This window comes from Canis lupus, chromosome 15, assembly GCF_003254725.2.
Source record: "Canis lupus dingo isolate Sandy chromosome 15, ASM325472v2, whole genome shotgun sequence".
NCBI classification, from domain to species: Eukaryota; Metazoa; Chordata; class Mammalia; order Carnivora; family Canidae; genus Canis; species Canis lupus.
In genome coordinates, this window is record NC_064257.1 from 48278880 (window position 1) to 48292080 (window position 13201).

Below are 13201 nucleotides of genomic sequence, written 5' to 3' on the forward strand. Positions count from 1 at the left end.
AGGAGAGTGATTAAAAAATGAGATATTATAATGAATCCAATATATACTGAACTAAAAGTATGTTTCATAGCCACATTTGTCTTGCACACCATTATGTTTGTATATATATTTATTCAAATCTTTTTAAATTGAATTTTTGAATGCTTAAAAATTGATTCAAGAAATCTTAATATTTCGGTAGCATATTTGCATTTGAGATAGTAGAGCAGATCTTAAACTTGTAAGTAAAAGTTCTGAGATGTTTAAATCATGTTTCAGGGGGCTAACAGCTTCTTTATGAGAGATTAAACTCAAAAGTATGTTCACCACATCATGCAGTTATAGAAAACTGAGAAATATGTATTATTAAAAGCCACTTGTACCCACAAGTACAATGCTCTTTTACAGACCTCTAGCTGTGGCATACCTGTTAACATTTAGAACATTCTGTGGGACAAAGTGGAATTTCAAACAGAGCTAGTAACTGTGTAGATGTAACATTATACTTTTTCAGTCTTGGGAAAGAAATGCGCCCATTAATGGCCTTCTGGTTAACTGAATTCCTCAACAAAACTCTATCCAAAGGGCTAAATAGTGTGTAATGAACACATAGAAATTCAGCTGGATGACATGAGCAGGTAAATGTTACCATAATTTGAGTCCTAAAAATTCTCCCTTTAGGTTTCTAGCTTGTGAATCTTTCAGAGTCTGCCAAGATAGAAAATATTCAGAATAAACAAGCAAACAAGCCCCAAGTTTATTTCTTACATTACAGTTGAGGGGAGGAATGGAGAATAGCCTTATTTTGGGAGAGAAAATCAGGGGGTGGTGAAGGAATAGTAGTAGCATGACAAAGGTGCTGGCTGGTTATTGCACACCTACCAGTTGGTGGCAGCAGTTTGAGAGGAGCTGACTCAGTGTGAGACGGTCCTTGGTCCCACTTACCCTGCCTATGACTCTGGAGAAATGTGCAAATAAATGAAATTAAGGACTACTCATTAAGGAACTAACTTTTTTTAAAAAAACAATTTTCCAAATGCTCTGGGGAACTTAGAAGCCCAAATGTGACTTTGTATCCCTTTAGGCAGAGATTATTTGGAGGAAAATATGGACATGTCATTGCTGACAGCAGTAAAATCCCTAGCAGTGAGTTTTGTGAAGAAACTATGTTTAGGAGGGGATGTGTTTTCAGGGAGTTGTGTCTTCTGTCAGGATCACCATTTGCAAGAATTGATTTTTCTCCTGTCACTATTCCAAGGTAGCCTCTGATATCAGTGTAGTGTCTGAACATCTGTGAACGCCAACAACACTTACAGAGACTGGTGACCTATACAGGTTTCTGTATGGAATAAGCCAAAAAAAAAAAAAAAAAGGAAAAAATTCAGCCTCAGCTCACAGCAGTTTGACTAGTTCATTGCCCATAATAACTTCTATTTTATGTGAATTCCTGCCACCAATTCCCTTTATCTAAAGAGAATTTTTAAAAGAAACATCGAAATGTAACTTAATTGAGAAATAATCAGGACTGTTGAATATTCTAAACAGTTTCTAATTGCACAGTTCCTTGCCTTGTACTCGTGCTCTAAATATGCACATACATTTGTTGAGAAATTATAGGTAACTGATCATTGTTTATGCATGAGTGGTTTTAAATTAGAAAAATTAAAGTTTGGTAAGTTAAAAGTGACTAGAAAATGTTTTCATCCTTACCCAATTTAAAATGAGTAATGCAATAAATAAGCATGACTTTATAGTCCCAAATATCCCGGTTTATAGATGATTCATCTAATCACAAATACTTCTTGATTGAGGACTTTTGCCTCCACTCAAGGACTGGTGCTCACATTTTTGAGTCACCCATTTGGGACTTTTACCTCTGCATTTTGCTTTTATATTGATTAGCTTCATTTAAAATAATAGTTGTCTACTTCCTCATATTTAAAAAGAAAAGAAAAAGATGGACTTTGCTTTTCTTTCCATAGATAAGAGTGACAGTTTTCATCTTTGGGTAAAGCATCGAAGATTAGTGATAAAAGGGATTGCAAATACGTTTTAGCAAAACAACTATAAGTCCTAAGTGTTAATTAACAAGCTTGTGAAATTACAGCAGAAACAGATTCAGATGATCCAATTAGGAATAAGCATGAGTCATGCTGAAGTGTTTGACCAGCATTCTCTCAAATAAAACCCGCAAATTTACCTTTCCTTCTATACAACAGTGGTCATACTTTTCCTAGCTATGCTCTGAATTGAGCCTTCAACCTAGGAAGTGTGTAGAAGTTTGGAAGGGATTCTATTTTAAAAAATCAAGATTTGCTTAAAAAAAAAAATGGGAGAAATTAAACTGTGAAGACAAGAAAATAGAAGGAAATAAAAAGGACTAGATTAAAAGAAAGTTGAAGAGTGTCTTTATGGCCTTCAAACAGATAAATAAGCAGGTGTTGCAAGAAAAATGAGCAGTAATTTTCCCTTTCCATTAAGAATATACTTAGAAAATATGTTTGGATTATGGTGAAATTGATTTGGGAGAGCTGTAGGACTTCTGGGTGAAGGTTGGTATATACCTGAGAGAGTGGATATTGGAAGTTACAGCTTCATAATAAAGGACTGCAAACATACCAGCCGTTTCATTTCTCTGCCCTTGTTGCCAGGTGGGCTGTATGGACAAATTCTCATTCACATCTCTACCATAATGTCTTATATATTTGTTTATGTCACTGTTGGAAAACTATTACTGAAAAACAATTCTAGTTTCACTCCTTTATTTGTCTGGTACTTTGTAATGCAAGGAGACACATTATTTTGGCCTTTCACTGATTTGCCATCTGCTTTGAGCTTTAAATGAATCAAAGCTTCATTGGAACTATGTCGTGCATGTGCTTAGTGCTTTTGCACAATCTGATTGTTTTGGGGTTTTAATGACCTCTGTCTCCTTTGTTGTCTCTGCCCCTGGTCAGTTAATGGAACTCCCAGCAGCCAGCTGTCAACTCCTAAATCAACAAAATCCTCTAGTTCTTCTCCAACTAGCCCAGGAAGTTTCAGAGGATTAAAGGTATGAAATAGGATATATGGCATGTTTGTGTGATTTTGTTATTTTGAGATGCATAGTTTGGTAGTTTAATTCGTCCAAGGGTTTGGGTGCAATTACAAATGAAAAAGGAAAGAGTTTAGGACTTGGAGCTGGGAAGACCTGCCTTTGAATCCTGTATCCTTTTTCATTTTGTAATCTGGGTCAGTTCACTTAACTCTTCTGAGCTCAAGTGTTCCCATCTCTAAAACAGGAGATAAGGTGGTGGTTAGGGTTGAACATATTGGGGTAAAGTAAAACAAGTAGCAGTTTTCCCATTATTATCAAAATGATTTGCAATGGGAAAGCCTTGGTGAACACTATAAATCTTCTAAAAATTTCAATTTGAATCCTGATTTTAATACTACTGACCTAATTTGACTTTGCGAAAGTCTAAAACAGGACAAAATACTAGTATGGTACTCATGCACATATGTAGTTAACACAAAAAGACATGTTCATTTGGGTGAGAAGTTAGAAATAAATCTTAGGAATCTTAGGTTTTGACTGTGATGTCCTAAAAATATAAACAGTAACTTAACATGATCAGCAGTTGGTTTAATAGACCTCTTTTTTGTTTAATAGATATTTTGTGTAATACAGAGGAAGAAAAATGATGAATGAAACCAAATTTGCAAAACTTCAACATTAATTTCATTTAGTAGCTTTCAATAATTTAAATGGATAAGAGAAAATTCGCCTGGTGAAACAGCAGGAAATAATTGAGATTAAAGAGTGAAAGTTTCCTTTTGTAGAAACAATCAGATTATCTGCATGGTAATGTACTCTAAGAATACTGATGTATATATAGTGCTATGCCTGTGCCAATTAACTTAGTCTCTTGGCATTTTGGTGACATTGGAAATGTCTTCATTAGGAATACATTCTCCAAAATTGGTTGCCTAAATGCTTCAGATATTGTGTCTGAGGGGGTTTTCTTGACTCTAAAGATGTGAACTATCTTTTTCAATTAGTAAAATGGATTGTAAGAACCCCACCACCCCTGGGTGAGTGAGGAATGAGAACCTGTGAGCGCAGCATCCTGGTACCCTCAGAGCGGTGAGGATCATGGACCCCCCACTTGAAGGGTTCATTATTCTCCACCTGACTCTATGGCTTGTCTGTCCTGCCCCGAGAATGTTGCGTGAACATTCAAAACGAACCTGCACGATTCTCATGCTAAGTGGCAGATCAAAAAGAGGAATTCCTTCAGGAGAAGGACAGCTTGTCTGTTTTTGTGTCTGCTTCCTTATGTATATTGGCAGACAAGACACTGGACTGAGGTGGGTAGTATGTTTGGGAGTAGAGCATACATAGCTCTCACCTACCTCCAAGTGCTGGAAGCCTTTTATCTTTATCAAAAGAACCAGGCATTTTTGAGGTACTAACCTCGCTTCGGTCAGTTTATAATATGATTTTAATGGAATTCTAAACTGTCAAAAAAACAAAAAAAAGTTATACAAATTAAAAATCACTAATCAATGAAGTATTTTCAGCTCTCCCTCCCCCAGTTTATTGCACCTCAAATAGACAGTGAGGAGGTGCATTATTTTTAATTTGAGTTACTTTCAAGAGAACTAAAGTAAAAATGATTCAAGTTCATTCACTTCTTTTCTAATTTCAGTTTCATCATGTGTTAAAGTACAAGCAAGTGGCTCCTAGTGCTGGTAACTGTTAACCTTAGGGCGAACCCCACACAAACTTTCCAGTTAGCCACAGCCAGGTCCCGCCAAGGTAGGTCCCCGAGGGTAGGCAGGGCCTCTGGCAGGTACCTAAATCCCTTGCTTCCCTGGAATTTCATTCACATCTGTCTTCGTTATTGGTGGGTAACCTTTGTTCCCATCATTCTTTCTAGCCCATCTGCAGCTGTGAGCCCAAGATTGTTCCTTTTAATTGTTGTGCCTTAATTAGTTGGTGCCGTTTAATGCTCAGAGCGCACACCCACCCCACACACATGCACACAAACTTTCACGAGATCACTTATACTTCTGGAGTGGTAATTCATGGAATTTTAAAAACATAAATTTTATTGCTGAGCCGTTAGATAAAGTTGTTCTCATTATGCTGAGTGTATTGGAAATGGTCTAGTAACCCCAGCATCCGTCACAAGGCTGCTGGATAAGTGCTCAGGATTACTCATTGACACCTAAAAAGGTAAAGAAGAGTAATAATGTTGGTTACTGGTCAAGATAGAAGATGAGAGTATCAGAAAAATAAAGAGTAGCGGTCTTTCTGTTACTGGTGAGAGAGCCTGCCCTGTGTGAATGGGGAGGTCTTCGTTTTTGGATTCCCCGTGCAAAGATACACACGGGGATCTGTGCTCAGAATAAAGACAGCCAGAAGAAAGTAGCAAGCACCAAGCAGTTTATTAAGGTGAAAGTACACTCTCAAGGTAGGAGAGTGGGCAGGTTCTGGAAGGTGGAACCCACCCCTAGGTTGTTTTGGGATTGGGTATTATTGAATCTTTCTGGTTTGAGTATGTGCAGTGTGGTGGGTGGTCTTTAGTGGAGGCTGCGTCCAATCTTTGGGAAGACTCCTCCCACAGGGAGTTTGTGACCAGAACTGTCAAGGTGGCTTTTGTCCTACAGGGCAGGGCAGTACCCGCAATGCAAATGCATTATAATACATCTAAGGTTACCCTGGGGCAAAGGTGATAGAGGAGAGACTTGCTCTGCACCAGAAGCTCCTGGTCTGTTAGTTCCAGGGTCTTAGAACCACCAGGTCAGAATGTTGTGCCCTCGGGCTTTTAATGCGTCACATATTTATCACTGTCCTTGCCTCTGGGGCCTGTCTCTATCATTCTCCCCTCAAGGACTTAGAACTCAGCCTCCCTTTGCTCCTTCCACTGCTCGGTCTAGCTTCTACCTAGCTTTTCCATGACCCTACCCCCTACCATCCAAAACTCACTTTGTCTTCCACCAGCTTGAGGCCTGTGGGCTTTACTCACAGCTGTAAAACCTCCTCTGGGTCTTCTATCATCTGTCTAATAAGAACATTTGTTTTTAAATAACCTCTAAAATGCTAGGATTATAGTTCTTTTAAATTGGCAAAAAAAAAAAAAAAAACCTACTTAGGAAGCAGGAGAGTCTATTTTTCTTCTCCTCACTTTAAAGCTAATAGAGAATTACCGTATTTTGCATTAAACATTAGCAGCTAAATGAGTCTCTGCCACACTGATCAACTTCTAGGCCACGATGCCAAACTGGGACCTATCCTCATGGGTCATGCCTTATGGAAACTGCATCTGGTAACTGCTCCCAGCAATCTGTGGTATTGGATATTGTCTTGGGGATGAAGACCTGCCTTTGAGCTACTGCAGCTTAGTCATGTTACTTACTGTACAAAATAACCCTAATTTTGATGGCAGTGTAAGCTGCAGTCAGCATCTGTCCACATTTGCATTATTTTCTCTATTCAGTGACATTACAAATGGAGAATTACAGATAATTACTACATGTTAGTGCTCTGCTTTTTTCTTCCCCTTCATTTACAATGGCTTATTAAGATCAATTAAGAGGGAATGTCTGACAATGGAGGACTGTTTTTCATAGGCAGGAACTATTTATCCTGGGTAGATGCTTTAATGGCTTTGGGAATAGATAATCTTCTTCCAGAGAATCAGCATTGACAAAAGCAAGCAAACGAGCCAGGACAGCATGTGCAGGACTTGACACTCCTGTCTGTGTACCAGGACACAGCTTTTGCTAGATTATTTATTTATTTAACTATCTAGGTTTTACCTAATAGGGAATTAGGTAAAGTTAAGTCAAAGGGAGGCAGAATCTGATATTCAAATACAGTTTTCCCCTCTTTGTGCCAGTTCTGGGAATCATTTTAGGGTTTTGGTGGGGATGTTGGAAGAACTAGAGATGAAAACAGAGTCCTACTGTGATGCTTAATCTCTGACCACAGAGTGTCTGTGGCTTTTTTGTTTGCTCATTGAAAAAGATATGAGAAATACAGAAGCAAGCCACCTCTCCACAAAAGAAGGGTATTCATAGTTTTTCCCATAATACTCTTTAAGGAAGGCCTTTCTGCTCCATTCATACACATTTATAAAAGATCATGCTCAGGCAGCCCAGGTGGCTCAGCGGTTTAGTGCCGCCTTCAGCCCAGGGTGTGATCCTGGAAACCCGGGATCGAGTCTCACGTCAGGCTTCCTGCATGGAGCCCGCTTCTCCCTCTGCCTGTGTCTCTGCCTCTCTCTCTGTGTGTGTGTCTCTCATGAATATATAAATAAAATCTTAAAAAAAAAAATAAAAGATCATGCTCTTTGAGAGACTGGACCAAAGCCAAGAGAGGAAGGAAAGCTGTCATCAGTTTGTGAATAATTTTTGCAAGATGGGAATGTAAGAAATAGGGTGGCAACCAAGCAATCAGAAGTCTTTAAATCTAAAACTGAAAGGAGTGTTAGGATGAGAGTTAGTTGTACTTTGATTATAATTTTTTGGTTTTGCTAGTTATGTGAAACCTACAATGTGAAACAAAGTCATCTCAGATCTGTGGTTAGCTTTCATTTTATAGATGAGGTTCAGAGATGTGAAGTGACTTGTTCAGGGTCTTATTGGCCACGTGGGATCTCTGACCCTTTCTGGGTCTCTGTCTCTAGCCTCTGACTCTTCCCCCCTTCACTGGTGGGTCTGGTTCAGTGAGTGCAGCACAGACCTCTCAGGAGGAAGCTTGTACGGTTATGATGGAAAAGCTATGCTGTGTGAGTCTTTTAGGAGGGTGAGTGCTGGGGCTGGCTTGCCAGATACTGAATATCTGGGTTTAGATATACATAAATGCTCTGAGTAAAAATGGGTTGAGATGTTAGAAATGGAATTGGGGGGCGGGCAGTGCTCCGGAGGAAAAAGGAGAGTCAGTCCTGGGGTTGGGGAGAGGCTGGATGAAGGAGAGTAGAGAGAAGTGCCCAACACTTATATCTAACCACAAAAAGCTTTAGTAAAATGGCAAAGTTCATGAGAGATAGGGTTCTTGGTTTTCTTTGGAGGCCAGCAATGGAACTGAGTATATAAACAAGGCAGTGTAGTCCAGGCTCAATAAGCATATGAGTACCTGGATATGAGATGATGTTACATGGTCGGCCTGGCATGGAAGCTCCTTTATGAGTATAGTAGCATAATGGGATTTGAAAACAGAGCCCATGCTTATCACCATTACTAACTCCCAAGGACACAGTGTGAAAGCAATGCCAGTCTGTTAAACAGATGATTAAAACAATATAGTCGACCAAAAATTCATAAAATGAGTTGCTAGGGCTACTTAGGAGGTCTCTATTGGTTCTTTTCCCCAAAACCTAGGCCCTAGGTATTAGAACTTGGTTTTGCTTTTGTATGGATTTAGGGAATCTGGTTTTCCTAGGGCAAGACCACTGGGTAGTGATGGTCACCTGGGGAGGAGGCAGTTCTGCAGGCTAGAAACCAGCCGCCTTCAGGACACTCCAGCCTTTACCTTGACCTCAGACTGCCCACTACAGTCAGAACTTGGGGAGCCCAGAGGCCTTTTTAGTAAGGCCAGTTCATGCCAAGTTGTACTAGACCTGTGTCAGCTGGGTACGTAGCATCTCTGGACTCATTCTTCTTTTTCTTTAGTGCTCTTTAATAATTAAAATTTTCTGTGACTGTTTCATTCTGAACCAGTTAAGCTAAGAGAAACCAACAGAATTCTTTGATCCACTCAAGCCAGAGAAATTAGACAAAAGTGGTACCTCATAGTATGTTACACAAAGTGTCAAAGAACAAAGCCCAGAACTCATTTGTGCTCAGATGCCTCCATTCAGAGAAGGACATAAGATGGTAGGTATAGTGGTTAAAAGCATTGTCTTGGGGTGCCTGGGTGGCTCAGTGGCTGAGGGTTTGCCTTTGGCTCAGGTCATGATCCCAGGATCCTGGAATCAAGTTCTCCATCAGGCTCCTCCCAGTGAGCCTGCTTTTTTCTCTGCCTATGTCTCTGCCTTTCTCTCTGTGTGTGTGTGTCTCATGAATAAATAAATAAAATCTTTAAAAAAATAAAAGCATGAGCTCTGAAACCAGAATTTCTGGATTTGATCTTGGCTTGGCTACTCACTAGCTCTATGATCTTGGGAAAGTCACATCACCCTTATGTGTTAAAAAGAAAAAAAAAAAATCATAAGACCTAGTGCAGAGGGTTGAGATTAATTAAATATAGAAAAAATATATAGAGAAAGCATTTAGAATAGCTTTGCTGTTCTTTTTTGCCATAAGCTTTGGGATTTCCAGGTTCAGTGTTCCCATGAGGGAAGTACTCACAAAGAAAAAAATTAACATGCAGCAGTATATAAGAAGTAAGGAGAAAGTTAGAGAAGTCTGGCTCCAGACTTTATTGCCTCCTCTGCTTTCTCTCTATTATGAATAACCTTCCCGACTCTATGCTTCGTCTCTGTTTCTGCCCTCTGTATATAGTCCAGCTCCATTAGTACTCTATAAGGCAGATTATTAGTAACAGATTATTTCAAAATTTAGCAGCTTAAAATAGCAATAAAAATTATTACACGGTTCTTGTGGGGCAGAAATTCAGGAGCAGCTTTTAACTAGGTGGTTCTGGCTTTAAGATGGTTGACAAGGTCATAGTCAGGGTGTGCACCAGGGCAATAGTCACCCGAAGGTCCTGCCAGGAGTGGAGGATCCTCTTCCACGGTGACTTGTTCACTTAGTGGCAGGTTGGTGCTGGCTGTTGGCAGGAGGCATCAGGTCTCCACCATGTGGGCCTCTCCATAAGTTGGCCTCAGAGCATGGCAGCTGGGTTTCCCCAGAGCAAGTGCTCTGCAGGAGAGAAGCCCTCCTGTCTGTGACCTAGTCTTGGAAGTAAGACACCATCATTTCCATAAGAGCTTAGTAGTCACGTGTCAGCTCCTTGCAGCAAGAGAAGGGACTAAACAAGGGCATGAAAGTCAGGAGGTGAGACTCAGGGGAACCACACCCCTTCTCTCTGCTTTCATCTCTTCATCAGCCACCTAGAATTTCTTCCTGAGGCTGCCCGTTTCCTCAATAGGTTTTTGTCCATTTTCCTTTTTCAAAGCCAAAAAGTCTCTCTCCCTATTAGTTTTATTGCTTTGTTCTCCTCCCAGTCCTTTTGTTCTCCTGACCGATCACCCCTGCCCATTCTTTTCTCTCCCCTTCAAATTCTAGAATCTCACCACCACTGATGTTTTCTTCTTAATCCTCCACTTCCTCTTGACCTCAGCCTGTGATCTCCTGTTTCCTCTGCCCAAGGTCCTTGGAGTCCCTTCGATCTAGCTGATAACTTTCCCTGCGGGAATATTTTCTGTGCTTAAATCACAGCATTTTCTTTGGGACAGATAGGCAGTAAAGAGTACTAAATGTGTCATCAGCTGCCAGATGGATGAAGAAAGCATTTCCCTGGAATTTAATTCATCATCCATGTCCCGGTTTAGGACTTTCAAGGCTATAGTAACTTAAGGCTTCCGAGTCAGGGGCACATCTGTGGACGCTGAGGGATAAAATGTCTCATGTTTTGATGCTGAAGTGCATGCCCAGAGGCTGTCTACCATGAGTATTCTTGTTGGTTGAAAGAAGAAAGAAAAAAAAAAGTACATTTGGAACACTGTCCAACATCTTGAGATTATAAACGGTCTGATGTGCTGATATTTTATCTGATGATGTCTCCTGGGTCTGCTGGTGGTGAAAGATTTTCCAGATTTGTGAAGTGTGATGAAAGGGCAGTAGTATCTCATACTGATTGGCAGAGCTAAAATGCAACTCTTTGACCCTCTGAACTTCAAAACTTCTTTTCGAAGCTGTGAAATGTAAATCCACAGTAGCGGCTGACCTTAGACGCTTTTGCTTTTCCCTGGAGCTTTGGTTTTTCTCTGGTATTTAAAACTAGTTAATAATCTTTGGTACTGAGAGATTGACTACTTCTATGCACTTTTTATTACCCTAGAAATGCTTGGTGGTGACTTCATCTCTGAAAGTAATTGGTTTTATTGACAGAAACAAAAACAAAAACGAGGGACTAACTAAGCAGTTTTGAAGACTTTTCAGTGGCCTAACAAAATCCTCATTATAAATCTCAGACTGCTTGAGGACAGTGATTTGCACATTGTGGTTGTTCAGTAAATAGAGGCATTTGGTGGGTAGATGGCTCAACGGGGCTGAAGCCCACCTGCATGGAACTAGAGGGAGAGTTTGCCAAGCAAATCAGTGTATAAATGGGATCAGTTGTAATAACTTTATTTGAATATAAACAACTCACATGTTAATCTTAAATGCTCCCTTACTCATGACAGTGGCCCATTAGGAATTATTGGTAGTAGACTGAAGATAATTGGGTGGAATTAAGACTTAGAAGTTAGAGTGAATTGTCCTGCACCAGTGACTGGCAGTGGTAACTTCCATAATTTGAACTGAAGAGGGAGGCACCTCTCCTAGTACCCTGGTGTCCAAGAAGTTGATTTCTCACAGTGAAAGCAAGCAGACGTTGTTAGCAGGTGGGCATGCTTATGCCGCTTGTCTGTTGCTCAGAATTCAATAAGCCAACACTTTGAAGGGTTCACTTAATAAGGATATGCGGAGATGCTGTGCCACTTTTAGTGGACCACGTAGTCAATTGAGGTGGCAGTGATACTCAGGAACAGAAAGGCACAAATCAGCAGGTTCTATGCAGCCCCTTTCATAGACTGTTGAGTTGGCTTTTGCATGCTTTCTGTTTAGCCAGATAATTCACTATTTACCACTGTTAACCAATCACAAAGACCAAACGCCACTAATTTAGCCAAATGAAAACAAGTCTGAGGTATGGCTACAGATAAGAAGGCTTTATTGTATATTACCAAGCTTTAGGTGCTGATTCAGATTAATTGTTCTCCTATATCATTACTAATAGTGAAATATTTCAAAGTCAATTATCACAAATCTAATATAAAAGTGCTGAAGGTATGTTTTTATTTTTATTTTTATTTCTTTTAATCCAAATATAATTAACAGGGCAGCCCGGGTGGCTCAGTGGTTTAGTGCCGCCTTCAGCCCAGAGCGTGATCCTGGAGACCCGGGATCAAATCCCACGTCGGGCTCCCTGCATGGAGCCTGTTTCTCCCTCTGCTTGTGTCTCTGCCTCTCCCTCTCTCGAATAAATAAATAAAATTAAAAAAATATATATAATTAACATAGTGTTATACTAGTTTCAGGCATACAATATAATGATTGAACAATTCTGTGCACAGTGCTCATCACAATAAGTGTACTCTTAATCCCCTTCACCTATTTCACACCGCCACTACCTCCCCTGTGGCAACCACCAGTTCTCTATATTTAAGTCTTTCTTTGTCTTTATTCCTCTGTTTTGTTTCTTAAATTCCACATGAGTGAGGTCATATGATGTGTCTTTCTCTGACTTAATTCTCTTAGCATTATACCCTCTACCTCTGTCCATATTGCTGCAAACGCAAGATTTCATTCTTTTATATGACTTAATAAATTTATCCATTCATTAAATTCTTGGGTTGCTTTCATATCTTAGTTATGGTAAAGAATGCTGCAATAAACATAGCAGTGCATTTGTCTTTTCAACTTAGTGTTTTCATTTTCTTTGATTAAATACCTAGTAATGGAATTATTGGATAATAGGGTAGTTCTATTTTTGATTTTTTGAGAACCTTCATACTGTTTTCCACAGTGGGTACATTCCCACCAAAGTGCATGAGGGTCCCTTTTTCTCCACATCTGTACCAACACTTGTTTCTTGGGTTTGGATTTTAGCCATCCTGACAGGTGTGTGGTGATACCTCATTGTGGTTTTGATTTGCATTCTCCTGATGATGAGTGACGTTGAAACATCTTTTCTTGGGTCTGTTGGCCATCTGTGTATCTTCTTTGGAAGATTTCTGTTTTTGAATGCATTTCTAATGTAGCATTTATCGTAATTCATGCTGGCTTTCCCTTTTAATTAATGGAATTGATATATTTTTTTATGGAATTGATATTTTAAAATATTTTTTTAAGCCCACAAAAATGATAATGGAAGCAAATCTCTTTGCAAGTAATAGCTGGTAATACTGGCTACTAAAAACCTTCAATACATTTCAGAGGTCATCTTTTTAAGGAAAAAATTTCTTAACTGTATGTGAGGAAAGGTTCTGGATTTATCAATTTGTACATTATTTGACTAAATTAC

General features: G+C 39.6%; 1 protein-coding gene across 15 annotated transcripts in view; it reads left to right on the forward strand.

Moving 5' to 3' along the window:
• The window catches only part of DCLK2 (doublecortin like kinase 2), a 246421-nt gene that overhangs the window by 96693 nt on the left and 136527 nt on the right, over positions 1 to 13201 (forward strand). For all 15 annotated transcript variants that reach the window (XR_007402338.1, XM_049094197.1, XM_049094199.1 and 12 more), the window contains one exon: positions 2937 to 3031. Coding sequence is in view for 14 of the 15 variants with exons in the window: in XM_049094197.1 (XP_048950154.1) it covers positions 2937 to 3031 (95 nt within the window). In the remaining variant the exon portion in view is untranslated. The remainder of the gene's footprint in view (positions 1 to 2936; positions 3032 to 13201) is intronic.